Source organism: Myotis nattereri (assembly GCF_964212035.1).
Source record: "Myotis nattereri genome assembly, chromosome: 10".
NCBI lineage: Eukaryota > Metazoa > Chordata > Mammalia > Chiroptera > Vespertilionidae > Myotis > Myotis nattereri.
Window position 1 is genome coordinate 38,831,385 of NC_138085.1, and position 20,668 is coordinate 38,852,052.

A 20,668-nucleotide genomic window follows, 5' to 3' on the forward strand; every position below is an offset into this window, starting at 1 on the left:
TCCTCCTATATAATTGTTGTTTCTCTATCTCCTCTGTTTGTTTCTCTTCTTCTTTCTAGCCCCTAACTATGAACCCTAAAAAACAAAATCTTAGTCCTTTTCACATATACTTTAATTATGTTGTCAGCCAGGTCTATGCAAATCATTCCCCAAACTCTCCAAGTCTCAGGTCTTCCAACTCTAGTCCACATTTGCACTTGACTGTTGGACTTCCTCACAGAGATGGCTCATCAGGCACTGCAAACTCATCAAAACTAGTCCTCTTTCAGTTTCCCCAAATAGCATTATTACGTTATCTAGGTTTATAGCCTTTGAGCAAGTGAGCCTCCTATTAACTAAACAGGTTATGATTACTGTATGTTCAAAATTGCATTTAATAGGGTCTCAAAGGGGCCAGACCACTCTATTACATTCTATCTCTGAATGTAGAGCTTCTTCATTGTATCATAATTGTGTGAATGAGCATATCAGTTGTGGTGAAGGCAAGTCCCAGAGCTAGGTAGGAAGGCTCTCACTGACCTGTGGGGCTGGAATCCATCCTTCTGTCTTGGCAAAGGGCCTTTCCCAGGTGGTTGGGGTGGGAATGGGGGTGGGGAGAGATGTCCGTGTTACATGAAACAGGTCAACTGTCACAAGAAATTGAAGCCAGGTCAGGACTTCTGTATTGCAGGTTGGATTAAAGGGTGGGAGTAGTGGAGCAGAGCCAGACAAACCTGGGTTTGAATCTTGGCTCTGCCTCTGCAAGATATATCATATTAGACATGGTACCTAACTTTTCTGAACTTAGGTTCCACTGACTGTAAAATGGAAGGAAATAATACCTAAATATTATAATGGGGTAATGAGAATTAAACTCAATCATGAATGTCAAATACCCAGTACCAAGTCTGGGATAAAGCAGATACTCAATTCAATGTGAAGTCTTGTTGTAATGTGAGTCTAACATTTTTCTCAGTTAAATGCTGGAGTTCCCTCAACAAAACAAATTAAAACATTGACCTCCAAAAGCTAATGAGCTATCACTGAAAGGCAGCACTCCACATTGCTGGAACTGATAGGTCCAGTGCTTGAACTCCTTTTGTAAGAACCTTCATTTCTCTGAGCAAGCTGTTGTGTCTGGAGCAGCTAGCTAATCAAAGCTCTCAGAAAATAGATATGAATAGTCTCAAAGTCATCAGTCTGGAACATGGGAGTTTCAGAATTAAGGATAAAGCAAGAACTTGTTCAAGCAGATGGGCATGGGCAGACAGGATAAGACAGGCAGGTAAAAGCAGAAGAGAGAATCCAGAAAGTCTAGAGGGTTATCTTGGTATGTGGCTTGAAGGGTTAACACAGCTGATCTTTTTGTGCCCTATATTCTCCTAAAACAAGCCTCGACAAAACGACAGTCCTTCATTTCATGAGCCTGCTAGATAGAAGGTACAGAAGAAGAGCTGAAAGAAATGGGGCTGCAGAACACAGAACCCTGATTTTGCTCTGGGTGCTGATGTTCCTTGAGAGTTGACAGGGGTCCAAGTCACGCCAATCCTGACAGGTATGTCCAGAGCATTTTCTGTCTGGATACCTAACAACCATTAGGGTCCCACCTCAGAGAGACAAGGAAGAATAGAAGACCCTGGGAGATTAGCTGGGAGTAAGTCTATTCTCTGTAAGCCATGGTTGATATTCATACCCATGGGCTCCCTAAGCCTGCACAGACTCAAAAAGGACAAAAATGGCAATGACAATTCTACTGCTACTTTGTGAGTTTTGTGAGGACTATTGGAAAACTATAGAATCAATATTACCTGATAAAATATAGAGATTTTCAATACCACCTGCCCTAGGAAACCTTCCCAGGATGACAAGATGAGGGAGCTATCCACACCCAGCAGGGAGCCTATCATTTGCATTATGAAAAGGACTTGGCATAAGCCCAAGGGCAGCCCACAGGGATTGAGTATATACAATTGAGTATATATAATTGAGTATATATACAATTGAGTATATATAACTGAGTATATATACAATTGAGTATATATAATTGAGTATATACAATTATAGCATTCTAAGCCAGAGATATCAGGATGGCCTTTAACAGAGAGAGGTTTGGAGATAAGCACTGACTAGACCAGGGGTGGGCAAACTTTTTGACTCGAGGGCCACAATGGGTTCTTAAACTGGACCGGAGGGCCTGAACAAAAGCATGGATGGAGTGTTTGTGTGAACTAATATAAATTCAAAGTAGACATCATTACATAAAAGGGTACGGTCCTTTTTTTTTTTTAGTTTTATTCATTTCAAACGGGCGGGATCCGGCCCGCGGGCCATAGTTTGCCCACGGCTGGACTAGACCCAGGTGGCAAGGATTACTGAAGATTTCAGAAGGGTGAAGTCAAGATTGAAGTTAAAGATTAGGGTGAGGAAAAGGAGTCATTGCACTCCCCCCTATTGCTTCATGGAGTAGGAAGGGAAGTCACCGGAGGCAAAGGATGTGTGAGGCTTTCAACTCATCCTAGGGCCTTGTCACAAAGGTGAGCTACCAGAGGACCAATGACTGACTACTGGATAACTGATGGGAAAAGATGAGGATTCAAAAACATCAAAACCCTTCCTGAGATATCACAGTCCCAGGGACTTTTGTTGCCAGGACCAGCCTAGATGTGACTAAGGGTAAATATGTACCAAACCTGCCAGGGTGTGAGGGTGGAAATGCCAGGGCTTCAGCAGTAATGAACAGGACCTGGAAGAAAACATGGCTGACAGAGCAGCCACCTTGAAGGCAAGATCGATCCAGAGTATGGTGCCAGCAGATGCTAATTAGTGGGCAGTGACCTCAGAAGCTCATGAGAGGAGAGGGTCACAGCCCACGTACAGTGAAGTCGGCAGTGGATATGGGAGAAGGTGGTGAGAGTTACATGCCATGGGAGGAAGAAACAGGCATGGACAGTGCTGATTAACAAATGGACCCAGGCTCCTGGACAAAGCATACATAGGACAAGGGAAACGTGAGTTACTAGCTCTGAAGTTTCTCCTGGATTTCTCCTCTCCCCAGCTCAGCTAGCATCCCTAACTTCCTTCACTGTCCCACTACATCTCCCTTTAGACTTTGGATAACTTACCTTCTACAGACAACTTCCCTCCCCACCCTTTCGTACCTCCTCCAGTGGCAAAGGCTCCACCCTGTGAGGACATCCCTCACCCCCAATGCTTATCATGCACAACAATTGCCTTAAGCATGCCCCCCATCATAGTCACTCACAGATGACCCTTCCCATCCTCCCACCCCTGTCACTCACAATAAACCCGCACTTCGGATCAAAAGAGAAGGTGCCACAAGTGAGGAGGTGAGAGTCATTGGCAATGGTGAGAATCTGGACAAAATTGTGACATTCATCCTGGGGGTCAAAGATGGTTAGAGAGAATCAGAAGCAGCAGGTACAAGGAAAGGTAGGGTACTGTCATGCCAGTTAGATGCAGCTCTGGGGTCAGTAATGATGGGTAATGACATGGTGTTAGAGTTCCTGCCTGGGCCCATTGGGATGGCAGCACTGCAGGGGACTGACAGAGTCAGGGCTGGGCCAACATTACAATTGACACTCAGGACAGGGCCCAGATTTATACCTACCTCCACCTTGCCTTTCTCCCTACAGTTCTGTCTTTCTCCCTCAGGCACCATCCAGTCAATCTGAGAAAGGAGGAATGACCATTTCCCCCTGATTCTCCCTGAAGTCCTCCCAAGTCAGGGTAGATAACACAGTTCACAACCTCCATCAATTTGGGAACTGCAGAGACACCCCTCACCCCCAGAGCACTGTTTTTAAAACTGGAGGTACCCAGCTATTCATGAGTAATAAAATCAATTGTGAAATCATACCCAACATTACTTTTAACAAAATATATCTGAATGTATCTCATATAGGAGAGTAGATACTGGTTCAAGTACACACTTTGTGTACAGAGTCAAAATATACCATATATTTCTTATTAAGGGCTGATCAAAGAAGTTTGAAAGCTATTGTCCTAGATTAATGTGATTCAAAGTATTTCTCTGCCCACTATCACCTAAAAACTGGTCACTATGGCCTCCTCCTGTCATATGAACCTGCCTCATACCCTCCCCCATCACCATGACCCCCCAAACGCCCTCAGCTGGGATAATGTACTTGATGTCCTCCCCTATGCATTTTCACTAACCTTTCACTGCCTACCACAACCCCCCTCCCTGACCTCCCATAAAACCATGATCTAATCACGTGCTCTGGGGTCTTCCCCATTCTCATCTCTCACCCTTCGAGGTCTCTCCCCTGAGAAGGGCAGAGATAAAGCGAAGATGGTGTCCCGGGCGCCGACATAAAGTGTATGGGAATCAGGATCCACAAGAAGAACAGAGTAATTGTATGTCTGAGGGTCGCTGAACCGGGTAAGATAAGTGTCAGCCTCTGGCAGAAAGAGAGGGAAGAGTGATATCAGCCATCACTTCAGAAGGGTTAGGTCCACAAGGCCAAAAGAGCCAATTTTTGTGTTCTTCCATTTATTCATCAGCCACCAGGGGGAAAAGACAGAGCCTGACAGGCCATGTAACTTTCCCGGAGATAGATAACCGATGAGGCCAGAATATTTAGCACACAATGCAGTCAAGTATGCTTTTTCTATAAAAATAGAACACTTTATTAAAATAACAACAGAAGCCGAAACCGGTTTGGCTCAGTGGATAGAGCGTCGGCCTGTGGACTGAAAGGTCCCAGGTTCGATTCCGGTCAAGGGCATGTACCTGGGTTGCGGGCACATCCCCAGTAGGAGATGTGCAGGAGGCAGCTGATCGATGTTTCTCTCTCATCGATGTTTCTAACTCTCTATCTCTCTCCCTTCCTTGCTGTAAAAAATCAATAAAATATATTAAAAAAAAATAACAACAGAAATATAAGTCTGTAAAATCTATTTATAGCAACATGACACACAATTTGAAAATATCTATAAAAGCTTCAAGTACTCTCCTCTATAAATTTCCCTTTTAAAAAAATACCAAAAACAACAACTACTTAATAATAACTTCCTTTTACTTAGAAGGGAAATACTACATTCTTTTCACTAACACATTAGACTACCATTTCTCTCTCCCACAACCCTTGATCCCTCCCACCTCCATTCTATCCAAAAAGCTAAAAGGTGTACAGCATCTGTTCTCAATCTGTGGGTCGCGACCCTTTTGGCGGTCGAAGGACTCTTTCACAGAGGTCGCCTAAGACCATCCTGCATATCAGACATTTACATAACGATTCATAACAGTAGCAACATTACAGTTATGAAGTAGCAACGAAAATAATTTTATAGTTGGGTCACAACATGAGGAACTGTATTAAAGGGCCCCAAGGTTGAGAACCACTGGTATAGACCACAGTGGGCAAGAGTATATGCTTTAGAAATGGATCAGCCCAAGGTTAAATCTGGCTCTTTCATTTACCAGCTGTATGATCTTAAGTTACTTGCCCTCTCTGAGTATTACTTTCCTCTGTAAATACCACCATCCAGGGTAGTTGAGAGAATTAAATGAAATAACATGTGGAAGCATCTGACACATAGTACAAATCGTTCCTTTCTTCCTTCCTTAAGTATGAGCTCTGTTTTGACCTACTGTAAATCTCACATCAGCATTCAAAATTCTTATCTATTTACCTCACTCTCACATCTATGTTTCCCTAGCTTCCTTCTTGCTCTCTCCCCCTCTCTCCCTTCCACTCTCTCTGAAAAAAATAAAAGAAAGAAAGCAATTGGGGGGATATACTCTAATCTATTTAAAGCTTATAACAAATAAGTTAGCATACCTTCTTAGCTCAATGTCTGGCTCCGGGGTTCCTATGCCCCCACTAATACAACTCTATTCTACCTGTTTCATCTGCTCAGCTACCCTCAAGACTGATAGAATGCCCAGCAGCCATTCATTCCTAGATATGCTGATATACGGAGCCCCACCCATCTCCCTACAATCATATTCATGACTGTGCTGTCTCTCTCATGCTTAGAATAAGCCCTGGTTCCCTCAACCTCCTTTTGTATCCCCAGCTCTGCTTCACCTTGCCATCTGGACCTCTCTGGGTCCCGGACATCAACCCAGCCTGGTAATCACAACTCTACGTAGTGGCTATTGCTCCAGCACAACCTGAAAGCCCACACTCCAATCATTTGTCCTCTCAACTCAAAACATCCTGTATGTCACTGATCTGCAGTTAAGACTAAATCAAAATCAATTAGTTGAGAGCTTTTGCCAACAGGTTGTACTCTCAGCTTCACTGGTTCTGTCTGCCCAAAGTGCTAACACTCAATGCCCACTGAGAAGAAAACAAGACCCACAGCCACACTCATGCCCACCTCAGCAGAAAGCCTCTAAAGCAGTGGTTCTCAACCTTCCCAATGCCTCGACCCTTTAATACAGTTCCTCATGTTGTGGTGACCCCCAACCATAAAATTATTTTTCTTGCTACTTCATAACTGTAATTTTGCTACTGTTATGAATCGTAATGTAAATATCTGATGTGCAGGATGTATTTAGGCGACCCCTGAGAAAGGGTCGTTCAACGTCCAAAGGGGTCGCGACCCACAGGTTGAGAACCGCTGCAAGTGTGACTCACTTTAATGACCACTTTTAACCTTGTGGCATCCCCTGGCTTCTTGCCCAGCTTTTGAAAGGACCACATCTCCCTCCTCCTTTTTTCTTTCTGGAGACTTTAAAAATCATTTAAACAGAATTTTAAGTCAACTCACTGAGCGGTTTCCCAACATTCAATGGAGGGAACGGGTAGAGAGAGCAGGCAACCTTAGGAAGTTAGGGTTGTGATAGATCGGATTGTGGGGGGATGGGAGCTGGTGTCAGAGATGGAAGGGAACTGGGAAGTGGGTTGGGGAATATTAGGGCTGTGGGCAGGACAAACGGGGGTGGGGATAGAACTAATGAATGATGTGCGAATGAATTTGAGAAGTGGGCAGTTGGAAATGCTGAGCTGGTCACCAAAAGAATGGGTGGGTGGAATAGAATGGAATGGAAGATCTCTGGGTTTGGAAGCCAGGATGGGTACCAAACTGGCGTGACCGACACAGGTGCATGTGTGGTAGGAGGATAATAAGGGAGAGAGAACTGCGAACAGATGGCCTCCTGCAACTCCCAAACCCGCCCTGGGCCTCAGTGCCCAAGTCTGCACCGCGACGGACTTAACCCTCCCGCGGTTCTGCGAATAAGGGGCCGCGGGAGCCGCCTGGGCGTGTCGCGGGGGCCGAGGCGCGAGGCCCGGCCCGGGATGCGATGGAGCAGCACCGCGTGGGAGTCCCGCCTGGTCTCGGGCGCGGATGGCCGTTATGGCCGGCGCGGAGGGGCCCAGGATGCGGCTGCCTGGGTCCGGGGAGCAGGAGGTGTAGGCACCCGCGGGCGGCGCCTGGGTGCGGCGCAAAGGGCTGAGGGCGAGGGCGCCCGCGCCTTACCGGAGACGGGAAGCGAGGTCCTGGGCACCCAGCGGGGAACCAGACCGCACACCGGGCCGCTCAGCACCGCCAACAGCAGCAGCGGGAAATGCGAGCCAGGAGGCGGCCCGGGACCCGGGCGGGGCGGCGCGGCCGAGGCCGGCATCTGTGGGTCCGCCTGGCCGCCGGGTGGGCGCACCCTACCGTTTCTGCTCAGGGCCGCGGCGCCGAGGGCCTGGGTCCCACTGGTTTCTCAGCAGCCAGGTTTGGCCTCCGGGGGGCGGACCACACGCCACCCGGCCCCGCCTCTTCAGGAGGAGACCAATGGAGGTGCTGGTTTTCTCCTCCAGCCAATCGGGGTTGAGTGCAGCGCGGGCGGAGCGGAGGTGCCCCACCCTGTGGGGGCGGAGCCAGGCCCAGGTGTGGGCGGGCGTTCTTTCCCCACTTCGGACTGGCGGTGTCCTCTCCTGCGTGAGCGCCAGCGCTGAGCAGAGGAAAATTCCCTGCCAACCAGGTAGAGTTGGAGACCCAGGTGTCCCGCTGATTGGACCGGGCATTCCTGTCCCAGCTGGGTTTTGTCAAGGGGACCATCGGAATCTACAGCAAGTGAATGAAAATGGAATGAGGAGCGCGGGGCAGAGCCGCCTGCAATGGTGGAGGTTTGAAAAGACTTCCCAGAGCTTCCCAAGGGAAGGCTAAACTCTGACTTCCATGAGGGCAGGCGCCATTGTGTGTGTGTCCACTGTACCCCAGTCCTAGCACAGCGCCTGGCACAGAGTACGCCCTCAGCAAATACTTATTGAATAAAAGAGTGACTGACTCAGTGAATGGATGAGTGAGTGAGTGAGTGGATGATGGAGAAGAGAAAGGTTAAAGCCAAGAGCACAATGCAAGTACCACTGGAATGTTCCATGGGGGTAGCTGACAGGAAGTGTCAGGGGTAACACTATTCTCCACGGAGATCCAAACCTCTACCCACACACCTCACCCGCCACCCCGCGGCCTTGGAGACCGAGCTCCTGGGGTGCAGCCTGAGCTGGACCTGGAGGCGACTCCCGCCTCCAGCCGCCAGCCTGAGGGGGGCGCCTTCCACTGCGCAGGTGCGTGCGGGGAGCCCAAGGGTGGCTGATGGGTCTTGGCCTTCCCCCAGCAAGTGGGGACCCCAGCGCTTCTCCACTCCTCAGGGCAGGAGAAGGGCTAAGGAGACCCGAGGGAGGAAACGAGGGAAACAAGAAGCCACCTGGGCTTTGGCAGGCTCGCGCCCCAGGCGGTGTTAGCATCTCAGGCTGGGGCAAGAGGGCGCCCAGAGGCCCAAACCCACCGGGTGCGGGTCCGGCTCAGCCTGGCAGGCTCAGCCCTGGCAGGGGGTTCTGACGAGAGGACCGCAGATGCCTTGTCTACCGACGGCTCTCCCAAGCCTGGGCCCTGGGCCACCCATGTGTCAGGCACGCTGAGCGCGGCCGCACCTGTGACCCACGACTCTTTGAGGGGCCCACAGAAATGTTCTAAATTCTTGTAAAGTCAGGAAAAAAAATTAGAGAATCAAAGAATATGTTTTGATTTTTTTTCTTACGTCAGAAAACAAAGTGAAATTTTTAGGGCCTGCAAAAAAAATCTATTCATTAATTTTTATTTTTAATGAAGAGAGAGTCTGGGGAGACAAAAGTGCTCAGGCTCGCCCCTCCCGCATGGCTCAGTGGTTTTCTTTTTTTTTGTTTTCTTTTTTTAAAATATATTTTTATTTATTTCAGAGAAGAATTGAGAGAAGGAAACATCAATGATGAGATAGAATCATTGATAAGCTGCCTCTTGCACGCCCCCTATTGGGGATCAAGCCCACAACCTGGGGAGGAATCGAACCTGGGACCCTTCAGTCCACAGGCCTATGCTCTATCCACTGAGCCAAACCATGAACCAGGAGGTCTGGGTTCAATTCCCACTAAGGGCACATTCCCAGGTTGTGGGCTTGATCCCCAGTATGGGCCATGCAGGCAACAGCCAATCAATGATTCTCTCTCACGCCCTCTCCCTTCCTCTCTGGAATCAATTTAAAAAAAAAAAAAAAAAAAGTAAATTAGGAGATAGCTGTTTTTCCTTACGAGCCTTTTGGCATTGTTTAACTTTTAAACAATGTAAAAGTTACATAAGTAAAAATTAATAGATAAAAGTAAATATCTTAAATGTGCTTCTTGGATAAAAGTAAAACTTAATTTTGAGAAATTATTATGGCTGTGGTAGAAGTGGTCTGGGAACTTTCTCGAGAGCAGGAACATCTGCATTCTGACCCAAAATTAAAATAAATCATTGAGCTATTCTCTTTGTCTTGTGACAGGCAAAATAGACCAGCCCCTTTGAAAAGGGAAACCAATGACTCCTCTGGCGGGAAAGCACCACAGAGAAGGCCGGAGAAGGACCCTGCTGTGCACGCCTACTATGGTCTCTCTCTCTCTCTCTCTCTCTCTCTCTCTCTCTCTCTCTCTCTCTCTCTCTCTCTCTCTCTCCCTCTCCCTCCCTCCCTCCCTCACATTCAGCGTGTTTGTCAAGTCCAGGGACAGGAGGCTACTTTCTCTATTACACAGAGCAACAAAGGGGGAATGAGTGGTTCGATAATGAGGCCCGATTATCTGTCTCACACAGAGAAAGCCTGGGCCTCCCAAAGGCTTTAGGTTACAACCTAGATGGCACTTATCAGGATTCCTAAAGTTACAACTGGGACATGAAGAAGCCACAGAAGATGCAGAATGAGTATTCTTCTCAAGGACAAAGACCTGCAGACACATTAAACAAAGATTCCCAGGTATGGAAACGGATTGGTGGGGGGGAAATAAGAGATGTGTCTATTTTTATTTTTGTATGGATTTCAGAGAGGAAGGGAGAGGGAGAGAGAGATAGAAACATCAATGATGAGAGAGAATAATTGATCAGCTGCCTCCTGCACGCCCCCCCACTGCGATTGAGCCCACAACCTAGGCATGTGCCCTTGACCAGAATGGAACCCAGGACACTTCAGTCCACAAGCCAACACTCCATCCACTGGTCCAAACTGGCTAGTGCGAGATGTGTCTCTCTTTAAATATTGCTCTAAATTTCAGGTTCCTTTGTATGTAGAGTGAAGATTAAAAATTATTTAATTGCTGTTGGGCTTTAATGAAGAGTTTTATTTTAGTTTGGGAGGGGGGAATATGGGCTGGGTGGGGTGCTATAGTTTGTGACTGCTGTCAATACTTAGGAAATGTCTGTCTTCTTGGATCACAAGCCGGCAATTCACATGGGCTGCAGCTTTATCCGGTTTGGGAAATTTACTTGGGCTACAGGCCTAGTGCCTAGGAAGAGAAATCCCCTTTGGCCTCACCAACCTCAACCTGGGAATTGATGAAAACAGCATGTCCCTTTTGAGCCTGTATTTTCAACTGAGGTCATCTCGAGCCAGATCTGATTATCTGTATGTTAGTTCGTCACAAATTCTGATGGAGACATTGACATTTACTTGTCTCTAGAACAGAGTACATTACATCTCGGATATGTTTTGATAACTATCACATTAAGAACCTTTGAATATTTATTTTTTTTTAATTTTTTAATTAAATCTTTATTGTTCAGATTATTACATTTGTTCCTCTTTTTTTCCCCCCCATAACTCCCCTCCTCCCAGTTCCCGCCCCACCCTCCGCCCTCACTCCCCACCCACTGTCCTCATCCATAGGTGCACGATTTTTGTCCAGTCTCTTCCCGCATCTCCCACACCCCTTTCCCCCCCCAAGAATAGTCAGTCCATTCCCTTTCTATGTCCCTGATTCTATTATAATTACCAGTTCATTCTGTTCATCAGATTATTTATTCACTTGATTCTTAGATTCACTTGTTGATAGATGCATATTTGTTGTTCATAATTTGTATCTTTACCTTTTTCTTCCTCTTCCTCTTCTTAAAGGATACCTTTCAGCATTTCATATAATCCTGGTTTGGTGGTGATGAACTCCTTTAGCCTTTCCTTATCTGTGAAGCTCTTTATCTGACCTTCAATTCTGAATGATAGCTTTGCTGGGTAAAGTAATCTTGGTTGTAGGTTCTTGGTATTCATCACTTTGAATATTTCTTGCCACTCCCTTCTGGCCTGCAAAGTTTCTGTTGAGAAATCAGCTGACAGTCGTATGGGTATTCCCTTGTAGGTAACTGAGTTTCTTTCTCTTGCTGTTTTTAAGATTTTCTCTTTATCTTTTGCTCTTGGCATTTTAATTATGATGTGTCTTGGTGTGGTCCTCTTTGGATTCCTTTTGTTTGGGGTTCTCCGCGCTTCTTGGACCTGTAAGTCCATTTCTTTCACCAGGTGGGGGAAGTTTTCTGTCATTATTTCTTCAAATAGGTTTTCAATATCTTGGTCTCTCTCATCTTCTGGCACCCCTATAATTCTGATGTTGGTACGCTTGAAGCTGTCCCAGAGGCCCCTTACACTATCCTTGCATTTTTGGATTCTTTTTTCATTTTGCTTTTCCGGTTGGGTGTTTTTTGCTTCCTCGCATTTCAAATCATTGACTTGATTCTTGCGCTCCTCTGGTCTGCTGTCGGGAGTCTGTATAATATTCGTTATTTCAGTCCATGTATGCTTAATTTCTAGTTGGTTCCCCAATATAACATCGAGGGTCTCATTAGTTTTCTTGTAGATCTCATTAAGTTTATCGGCGGCTTCTAAACAGTTCTTGAGAGACCTTAAAAGTGTGGTTCTGAACTCTATATCTTCCATTGACAATTTTGTCCTGTTTCTTTGTCTCCGCATTTTGTTATACTTCCTTGGTGCACCCCCTAGTGGTCTTTGTGCGCAGTCTTATAGTTAAACCTTGATTGTTGTAGCTAATACCAGGGAGGGTTTGCCCTCCAGGCCAAGTGGCTTATGAGAATCAGCTGTGTCTTCAGTGAGAGAACTTCTGTCCTCTAGGGAGGTGCTAATCTAGCCTTTGCCTGAGGCTATCCAGCAAATGCCTCTGTGCAGGGCTTAGGCGGGGCGAGTCGCACAGGATCAACAGGGTGGGCCGGAGAGAGCAGTTATGGCCGCTCTCAGTCCTGTCCCCAGGGTCTCTGCCTCTCTGAGTCCCAGCACCCGCTGCAAACCTCGGAGAGAAAGCTGCACTAGCTCTGACCGAAGCCAGACAGTCCCGCTTCTCCCGTTTGAGTCTGGGTCCCTAAAGACTCGCCCGGGTCTGGAGCTCAGAGTCTGCGACTCCCTCCCGATTGAAAACACCAACCGCGCCCTCCGCCACCAGCCCACTCCGCGCACTCCGCACCTCAGAATTTGACTTCAGCACTGCGCCTCCTCTGAGTGTCCGTATGCGTTTCTCTTTCCTCCTAGTTGTAGGACTTCCACTCAGCCAGCGTTCCTGTGGTTCTGGGTGATATCCGTTCCGTTTTTTAGTTTCACTTTTGAAGTAGTTGTTCAAGGCAGCAAACTCCGGCGTTAACCTATGCCGCCATCTTGTTTCTCTTCCAAAGATGCGTGTTGAACTGGGGAGAACCTTTGAATATTTAGTAGGAATAGTTTAAGATCTACAACTAGAGATTAAGGTAGTCCTTTCTGAAGAGGTTTTCCAGACTTTGGTTGGTTTGTCATTACACATTTTATTAACCAGACCCTAAATCCTCTCTCCCCCCACCCTCAAAGAAAGAATTTGATTTGACTCAAAGAGACAAATTATAGATATAGGACATAAACACAATGTTTGAGTGAACGCATGCTAGAAGGAGAACACCTAAACTGTCAGAGATGTCACACATAATTTTCTGTGTTCCAGCAGGTTGAAACCCCCACCTCAAACCACAGAGCTCTCAGCTCACCAGATAATTTGTGGCAAAACCTCTCTTTATGATTGATGCATTTTGGAGTTCTCCCGGTCTCTAGCTACAGGGGCTGGTCTGTTAGTCAAGAAATAGTCAGGGATGCCGTGACTGGTTTGGCTCAGTGGCTAGAGCACCGGTCTGCGGACTGAAAGATCCCAGGTTTGATTCCAGTCAAGGGCATATACTTTGGTTGCGGGCACATCCCCAGTAGGGGGTGTGCAAGAGGCAGCTGATTGATGCTTCCCTCTCATCGATGTTTCTAACTCTCTATCCCTCTCCCTTCCTCTCTGTAAAAAAATCAATAAAATATTTTTTGTAAAAAAAAAAGTAAAAAAAAGAAGAAATAGTCAGGGCTGCCCAGACAGTGTAGCTCAGTGGTTGAGAATCCACCTATGGACCACGAGGTCACGTTTGAATTCCTGGACAGGGCATATGCCCAGGTTTCCTGCTTGATTCCCAGTAAGGGGCGTGCAGGAGGCAGCTGATCAATGATTCTCTCTCATCATTGATGTTTCTATCTCTCTCTCCCTTTCCCTCTGAAATCAATAAAAACATATTAATAAAAAATCAAAAAAGAAATAGGGCACTGTGGGTGCTTCCTGGGCAGCTCACGGTGAAGGAGGAGGTCAGCAACATGGCCGTCAACACCAGCAATCCTTGCTGTGTGTGAGAATAAAAGCTCCTGCCTCACTCCCCCTTGTTTCCTGCCTTCCAACTTCCTCTAGTAACAACATGCTAGCAACACAACTGTCCCACTCCTAAGGAGACAAATACTACTCAATTCCAGCTAATACAAGCTACCATCTATGGAGGGGTTACCACACACCAGGCACATTACTTATGTCTTTCAATCCCTGTAATAACCTCAAAAGAAGATGGTACCATTTTCCAATGAGGAAACAGAGGCTTTAAGAGGTATTCCCACATTGAGCTGGTATTAAACTTACACGATGTGAGCAGATATCTTGTTTCTATTCATTTTTGAATATGTGAGTTGGGTTTCTATCTAATACAAAGACCAGTCAGACCGTGATGATCATCCAGGGAAAACGGAAACCACCAAGCTGCAAGAGCAGTCTGTGCGTCTCAGGGGCTCCGGGAGGGGAGGTGCACAGGCTCCAGTGCTTCCTCGGTGCTGTGTTGCTGTCTCACATCGAGTGGTCAGTGGTGTGTTGGATTAGCAGCGATTTTCAGCCGGTGTGTGCCACGAGAAATTTAAAACATGCAATGCCTGACTATTTAGTCATGGCACCAACCTCTTTTACCTTAGATTGTCAAATAAAAATAAAGAAATGACAACAGCCAACACAAAAATAGCCACTCAGTGTGAATGAATCAAAATTATGCCGCCTGGCCAGCATGACTCAGTGGTCAAGCGTCAACCTATGAGCCAGAAGGTCACGGTTCCATTCCCGGTGAGTGCACATGCCTGGGTTGCAGGCTCAGTACCCAGTGTGGGGCATGCAGGGGGCAGCCAATCAATGACTCTCTCTCCTCATTGATGTTTCTATCTCTCATTCCCTCTCCTTTCCTTTCTGAAATCAATAAAAATTTGTATTTTAAAAAATTATACCTATTCTTTGTCATATCAGCAAAAAATTTACTTTTTGGTGTGCCACAGAATTTTAGTAATTAGTTTATGTATGCCATGAGATGCAAAAGATTGAAAATCTCTGGACTAGTGTGATTATTTCTGAGATTACAAGTTACTTTAAATGAACTTTAACACCTTTTTATCTGTTCATTTAAGTGTTTCTGCAACAAATATCTATTTCCTATGTAATTTTGTAAAAGGTAAGGAGAAAAAAATAAAACAAACCTCTGAGTGCTCATTGCTCATCACCACTTGCTAGTAACTGCTCCCAATCCCAGAAAATATACCATGCAGACTCCTGGATGCCAGAAGTGAACTAAATTTTTTCTCTCCCTCTCATTTTCTTTTTCCCTTTTCCTTTCACCCCAACTTGAGGGGTAGCCTGCACTGCCTCGGGGGAAGTATGTAGTGGGACAGAAAACAAAATAGCATGCAAAATAAAGTTGACCCTTGAACTATTCAGGGTAGTGGGACCCATCCTTGTGCAATGGAAAATCTGCACATAATTTTGGACTCTCCATCCTGGCAGTTTGGCTCAGTTGGTTGTGTGTTGACCTGTGCAGCAAAAGGTCACCAGTTTGATTCCTGGTCAGGGCACATACCCAAGTTGCAGGTTCCATCTATCAGGGTGCATGCAGAAGGCAACTGATCGATGTTTCTCACATCCATGTTTCTGTCTCTTATATTGATGTTTCTATCTCTTTCTTTCTCTCTCTCTCTAGAAACCAATTTAAAAAAATTGGACTCCCCCAAAACTTAATCCTCCTTTGGCATCCACTGAAAATGGTTGGAGGGTCCCCCTCAGACACCAAAATTTGCATATGCTCAAGTTCCTTATATAAAATGACATAAAACAATGCAGCCTTCTGCATCCATAGATTCCCAGTGAGCTGTAAAGTTAAATACTGTTTAACTTTAGATGGAAAGTACTATCTTCAGTCCTAGATTGGTTGAATCTGTGAATTCAAAACCCATGGAAACAGAAGGCCAATTGTATATTTTTCTGGAGGGTGGGGGGGTTGGGGGGACAGGGATTGTATAAATGAATTTATGTATTTCAGATCCATGCTGTTCAAGGAGCAATTGTACTATCTTTCCTGGCTCTTATTTCTCCAAGTATAAGCTCCAGAGAGATTATGGGTGGAGGCGGAATATGTGGGAAAGCATGAATAGAAAAAGATTTCCTCAATTCTAGAAAAAGGCTCTCCTGGGAGAAGAATAGGAGGCTGATGATTTCAGAGCATTGGCACCAAAATGAAGCTTTTTTTTCTAACATTAAATAATTGTCTAAAAAATTAAAACAACTTTTTACTAACTTCTACAGTGAAGAACATAAATGTACACATGGGAAGCATTGACATGGGCACTATTTTAACATCAATAACTGAATCACTTAAACAGGTACCGCCACCAAAAATTTCAGGAAGCTTTAAAGTAAGGGAAAATTCCCTGAATCAAGGGTCTGAAATTGTCTCTATTTTGAAGCCACTTTTTTAACTTTACAGCTCACTAGAGATGGAGATTAAGCAACAAGTGAAGTCCTATAAAGATATTTTTGGTACTCTGCTTTCTTAAAGAACTTCAGGGAATTGCACATTCATGTTTTTTGAATGCTTGGAACAGAGTACCTGACACTTTTAGCGACATAAAAAAATCTAGCGATGGCTTTGCTAACAATTTTTTCATCAACATATTTTTGTGAGACTGTGTTCTCAGCATTAAATAGTATTAAAACGAACAAAAAAAGCTGGCTAACAGATGAAGTTAGTGGTGCTTACTTGGCCTTGAAGTGCACCAAGTATGAACCTGCAATCAAAGAATTAGCAGACAAACTTCAGCACCAAAAAAATCATTAATTTCTAGTTTTCGTACCATTTGATTATCATTGTTTTATTATTATTTTTTCCTAAATGTACATTGTTTTTCTGTTTTAGTTCATTTTATACATATTTTTGGTTGATTTTTCTTTATTCAATGGCATTTAAATATATAAAATAAATATCAAAAATATAAATCATTTTTTAATATGGTAGCAAATATCAAAAAAAATTATGAATATTTCTGTATGTGACACGGCACCAGAGTTAAGTTAGGGTTTTTTCAATATTTTGACTAGCCGAGCTCAAAAGGTTTGCCATCACTGCTCTAGACCCTGCAAACATCTAGAACTACCAGGTATTAAAATGAAAAAGGGCCAGTCCATGGCCTCAGGAAACATCAAAGACACAGCAAACCAGGTTTTAAGGTGAACTTGAACTAAAGATTGTTTCTGTCTTCTTGCTTAAGCTCAGACCCCAGAGCCAGCCTTCAATATACTATTCTCACTACATGACCTGCATCTCCCCAGCTCAAAATTCTCCCCTCTTAAAATGTTCTCAGTGGAATGTAAAATCCATTCTTAAAAGTTTTGTTTGAATAAATATTTATCTTTTGTATTGCTAAAAAAAATAAAATAAAAATGCTCTCCAGTTCATCAAGACATCAATCTTACATCTGAGTTACACTCCAGAAGAGGAGAGGGCAGTAAGAGAGTGCTGTCTCACCCCTCTGTGCCTCGGTTTCTTCATCTGTCAAGTGGAAATCATGGTAACTACTTCTCATCCCAAAGGATCACTTTGAGGATAAAATTAGAACTGACTACCTGATAACCCACATCCAAGGCCATTTCAAGCAACGGTGTCTCAAGAAGGGCAGGGAAGAGCTAATTCGGGGTGAGAGACACTGATACTCTGGACTGTATATCATGCACTAGCTATGCCAAGGTTTTAAGTCCCCATGTTACCCAGCATGTTAGCCTCAGGACTAATGGCCCTCAGTTGATGCCTTCTGGTATTTACTCAAATGATGAAAGTAAATTTAAGATCAATCCAAGCAGAACCTAGTCTGGGAACATCTCTGCAACAAAGACTAACTCTTCTACTCTGTTTATGTGGAAGGCAATTTGCAATATCTAAGAACTCATGTGATGACCACACAAACCCATTTCTGGGAATTTATCCCACATGTACGGTACACCTACATTCCTATGAAATGACATATATACCAGATTATAGGGTAAACACAAGGATTAGAAATAACCCAAGCATTTATAAATAGGGACTAGTGAAATATACTATGGTACATCCTTACAGCTCAGTATCTTAAAATGGAACAAGGAAGCTTTCTACACGTTGATGTGGGAAGATCTCCTTGAAAAACTGTGTTAGAAAGAGTGGGAAATAAGAATGCACTTTTTAGTACTTTTTATTTGCTTGTATTTTCCCAAAGAGTCACTAGAAAGATACATAAGAAATTTCATGAGAGGTGAGAGGGGGGCTTTTCAATTACACCTATTTATATTTTTACTTTTAAGTCATGAAAATGTTTTAACTTAGCAAAAAATAAACTAATAAAGGGGGGAAAAACCCTCTAGAATGCATTCCAGAGGGGCAAAGAGTGCTCACTGGGTCTCTGGCTGGGCCACTGATCCTGGCTGGGCCTCTGACCGCCCTGAATTTCCTCAACTGAAAGACAGGAGACAGTAGCCCTGTCGGCTCTCAGTTCCTTCCAGCCCCACTCTTCAATAAATAAGATTCTTTCCTGGATCGCTCCCTGTTTTATATCATCGCTACCTTCTGTGCCCTTTTGCTTATACAAATGATTGCAAGTTGACTGAGCACCATTGTCCAGAGAATTCCCAGAATCTTACAACCCATATTTGGTTACTCCTCATTCTTGGATTACATTTGGCAATTGTCCATGACCCTGTGCTTCTCTCTTAGGCTTTGTTCAGAAGCTTTTAAATTTGTACTTTAACTTGGATTACTCACTGTAGAAAGCAATTTGGTCATATAAAGAGTAAATGCAGCATCCTGTTTCTTGAGTAATCACTTTCTATATGAGAAAGTCCAGTACTGCTCAATTGATTCATTTGGCAGTACTTTTGTTAAGGGCAATGGGAATGCAATAAAAACATGTGAGTACGGCATATGGAAACTGCATGAGCTGGGTTGCCCTGCTGTGTCATGAGAGACAAGGGCAAGTCTGGGGATTGAAGAGGAGCCAAGAGGGCAGTGCACTGTGCCTGTGGCTTTTTGGTGCTGCTGTTCCCTAAAGGTTGCACATTGTAGGAGAGAGTGGAGAGAAGGCTAGGCTAAAGGCTAAAGGAAGAGGGAGGAGTTTTATGAATGTAAGACAGCAGCTCCAAGATTGGGTCTGGGCCCAGCTATAAGAGGAGATGGCTCTGCTGTCCCATCTGGCCAGTGCCTGATGCTGGTGTAGACAATGTTGGCATAACCCACTGATACACCCAGATATACCAGGAGCACAATTTTCTTTAAAAATCATTTTTGTCTAAAAACTTCACATTTTTAAATTTAAAAAAATTCTAATTACTCTCCTCCAAACACAACTAATTTCTTTTATCCATGTTTACTTCCAAGCCCTGATGATAAGAACTTTCTTTTCCAGAAGTGGAATACTTGTGGGGGTCAATTTCTACTATTGTTATGTAACATGACTTTCTAAGCCTGTGGCCTTAAAATCTTATAATGGTTATTTTGATGACTGAATACTATTTCATTGCATGTATCCCCTATGGGTTAGCTGACCACTTCCCTATTATGTTGGAGCTCCTCAAACACTTAGCTTCTCTAGCCTTAAGAAGATTTTCTTTCAAATAAATTCTTAGGAGGGAGATAACTAGGCTGAAGAATATGAACATGATAGACATTTTCATTACTTTCGTTTTTTCCTTTCTTCACCTTCTCCTATCTCCAGCCAAGGAGTTTACTGGACCATCAGACAGATTATTGGTTTATATTGGTGACCAGTATTTAGACTCAAGGTATTGTTTTCTTATTTAAATAAGATTTTTTAAACTTGAGTTTATATTACTGTAACCATTCTTTTTTATCATTGAATTAATGCTTGCTCATTGTAAAACATTGAATGTTTTTTATAAGGTTTTATATAATCAATTATATCTACACATATAATCTTATTGTATTCTTATTGATGTTAATTCTTTTTTGAAGTTTTCCAATATTATCTATCAATCTTTTTTTATCGTTTTTGCTATAGCTTCAATTCTCATAAAGTTATTTCTCCACAATAGAAACAAATACTATCATGTTGCTAGTTTTCCCATGGCTTGATTTGGATGTTTAATGAGCTATAGACTTGACATTTACTTTAGTGTGTGGTGTTGGAGTGGCAGGAAGGAGTAGAACCCAGACTTGATTGATTATATTGATTTTGTAAGGTATTTAGTCCCACTCTTGGGACGTCACTTTGGCAAAATTATCAGGTAGCAGTACTTATTGTTAAGGATTACCAGTCAACTAACACATGTTTTTGCAAGCAGAGACTTCAATTTGCCCAGGTATGAGCCATGATTTACACTTCTATATTTCCTACATGAGGCTAGCAAGCAACTAGCCTCATGCCTTCCACATGGCAGGTGTTCCAGAAGCATTTGTTAAAATAGAACTAGCAGAACAGAGCTGTTATTTAAAAGAATAGTCCAGAAGATGAGGGTACTGTTGTTAACCATCAGGACATATGCCCACGGATCAGACTTTCCCAAGTCATTGTTAGATGCAGAATGGGAATACTGGACGGGAAAACAGCTTTATCATTATTTCCAGATGATGTGATGTTAAGCAATAGAGGATTCATTAAAATAAGAAATATCAGTCTGACTAGTGTGGCACAGTGATTGAGCGTCGACCTAGCAACCAAGGGATCATGGTTCGATTCCCAGTCAGGGTACATGCCCCAATTACAGACTTTATCCCAGGTAGGGGGCATGCAGGAGACAGCCAATCAATGATT

General features: G+C 44.2%; 1 protein-coding gene across 1 annotated transcript in view; it reads right to left on the bottom strand.

The window, feature by feature from the left end:
* LOC308526429 (semaphorin-4F-like) overlaps nt 1-7,735 on the bottom strand; it is a gene marked incomplete at its 3' end in the record, with an annotated part of 29,816 nt that extends 22,081 nt beyond the window's left edge. Inside the window, 4 exon segments of the mRNA XM_081101539.1 lie at nt 3,279-3,377; nt 3,608-3,667; nt 4,270-4,421; nt 7,453-7,735. Of these exon segments, the coding sequence (XP_080957665.1) occupies nt 3,279-3,377; nt 3,608-3,667; nt 4,270-4,421; nt 7,453-7,597 (456 nt within the window). The 5' untranslated portion in view covers nt 7,598-7,735.
* Nucleotides 7,736-20,668: the final 12,933 nt, after the last annotated feature.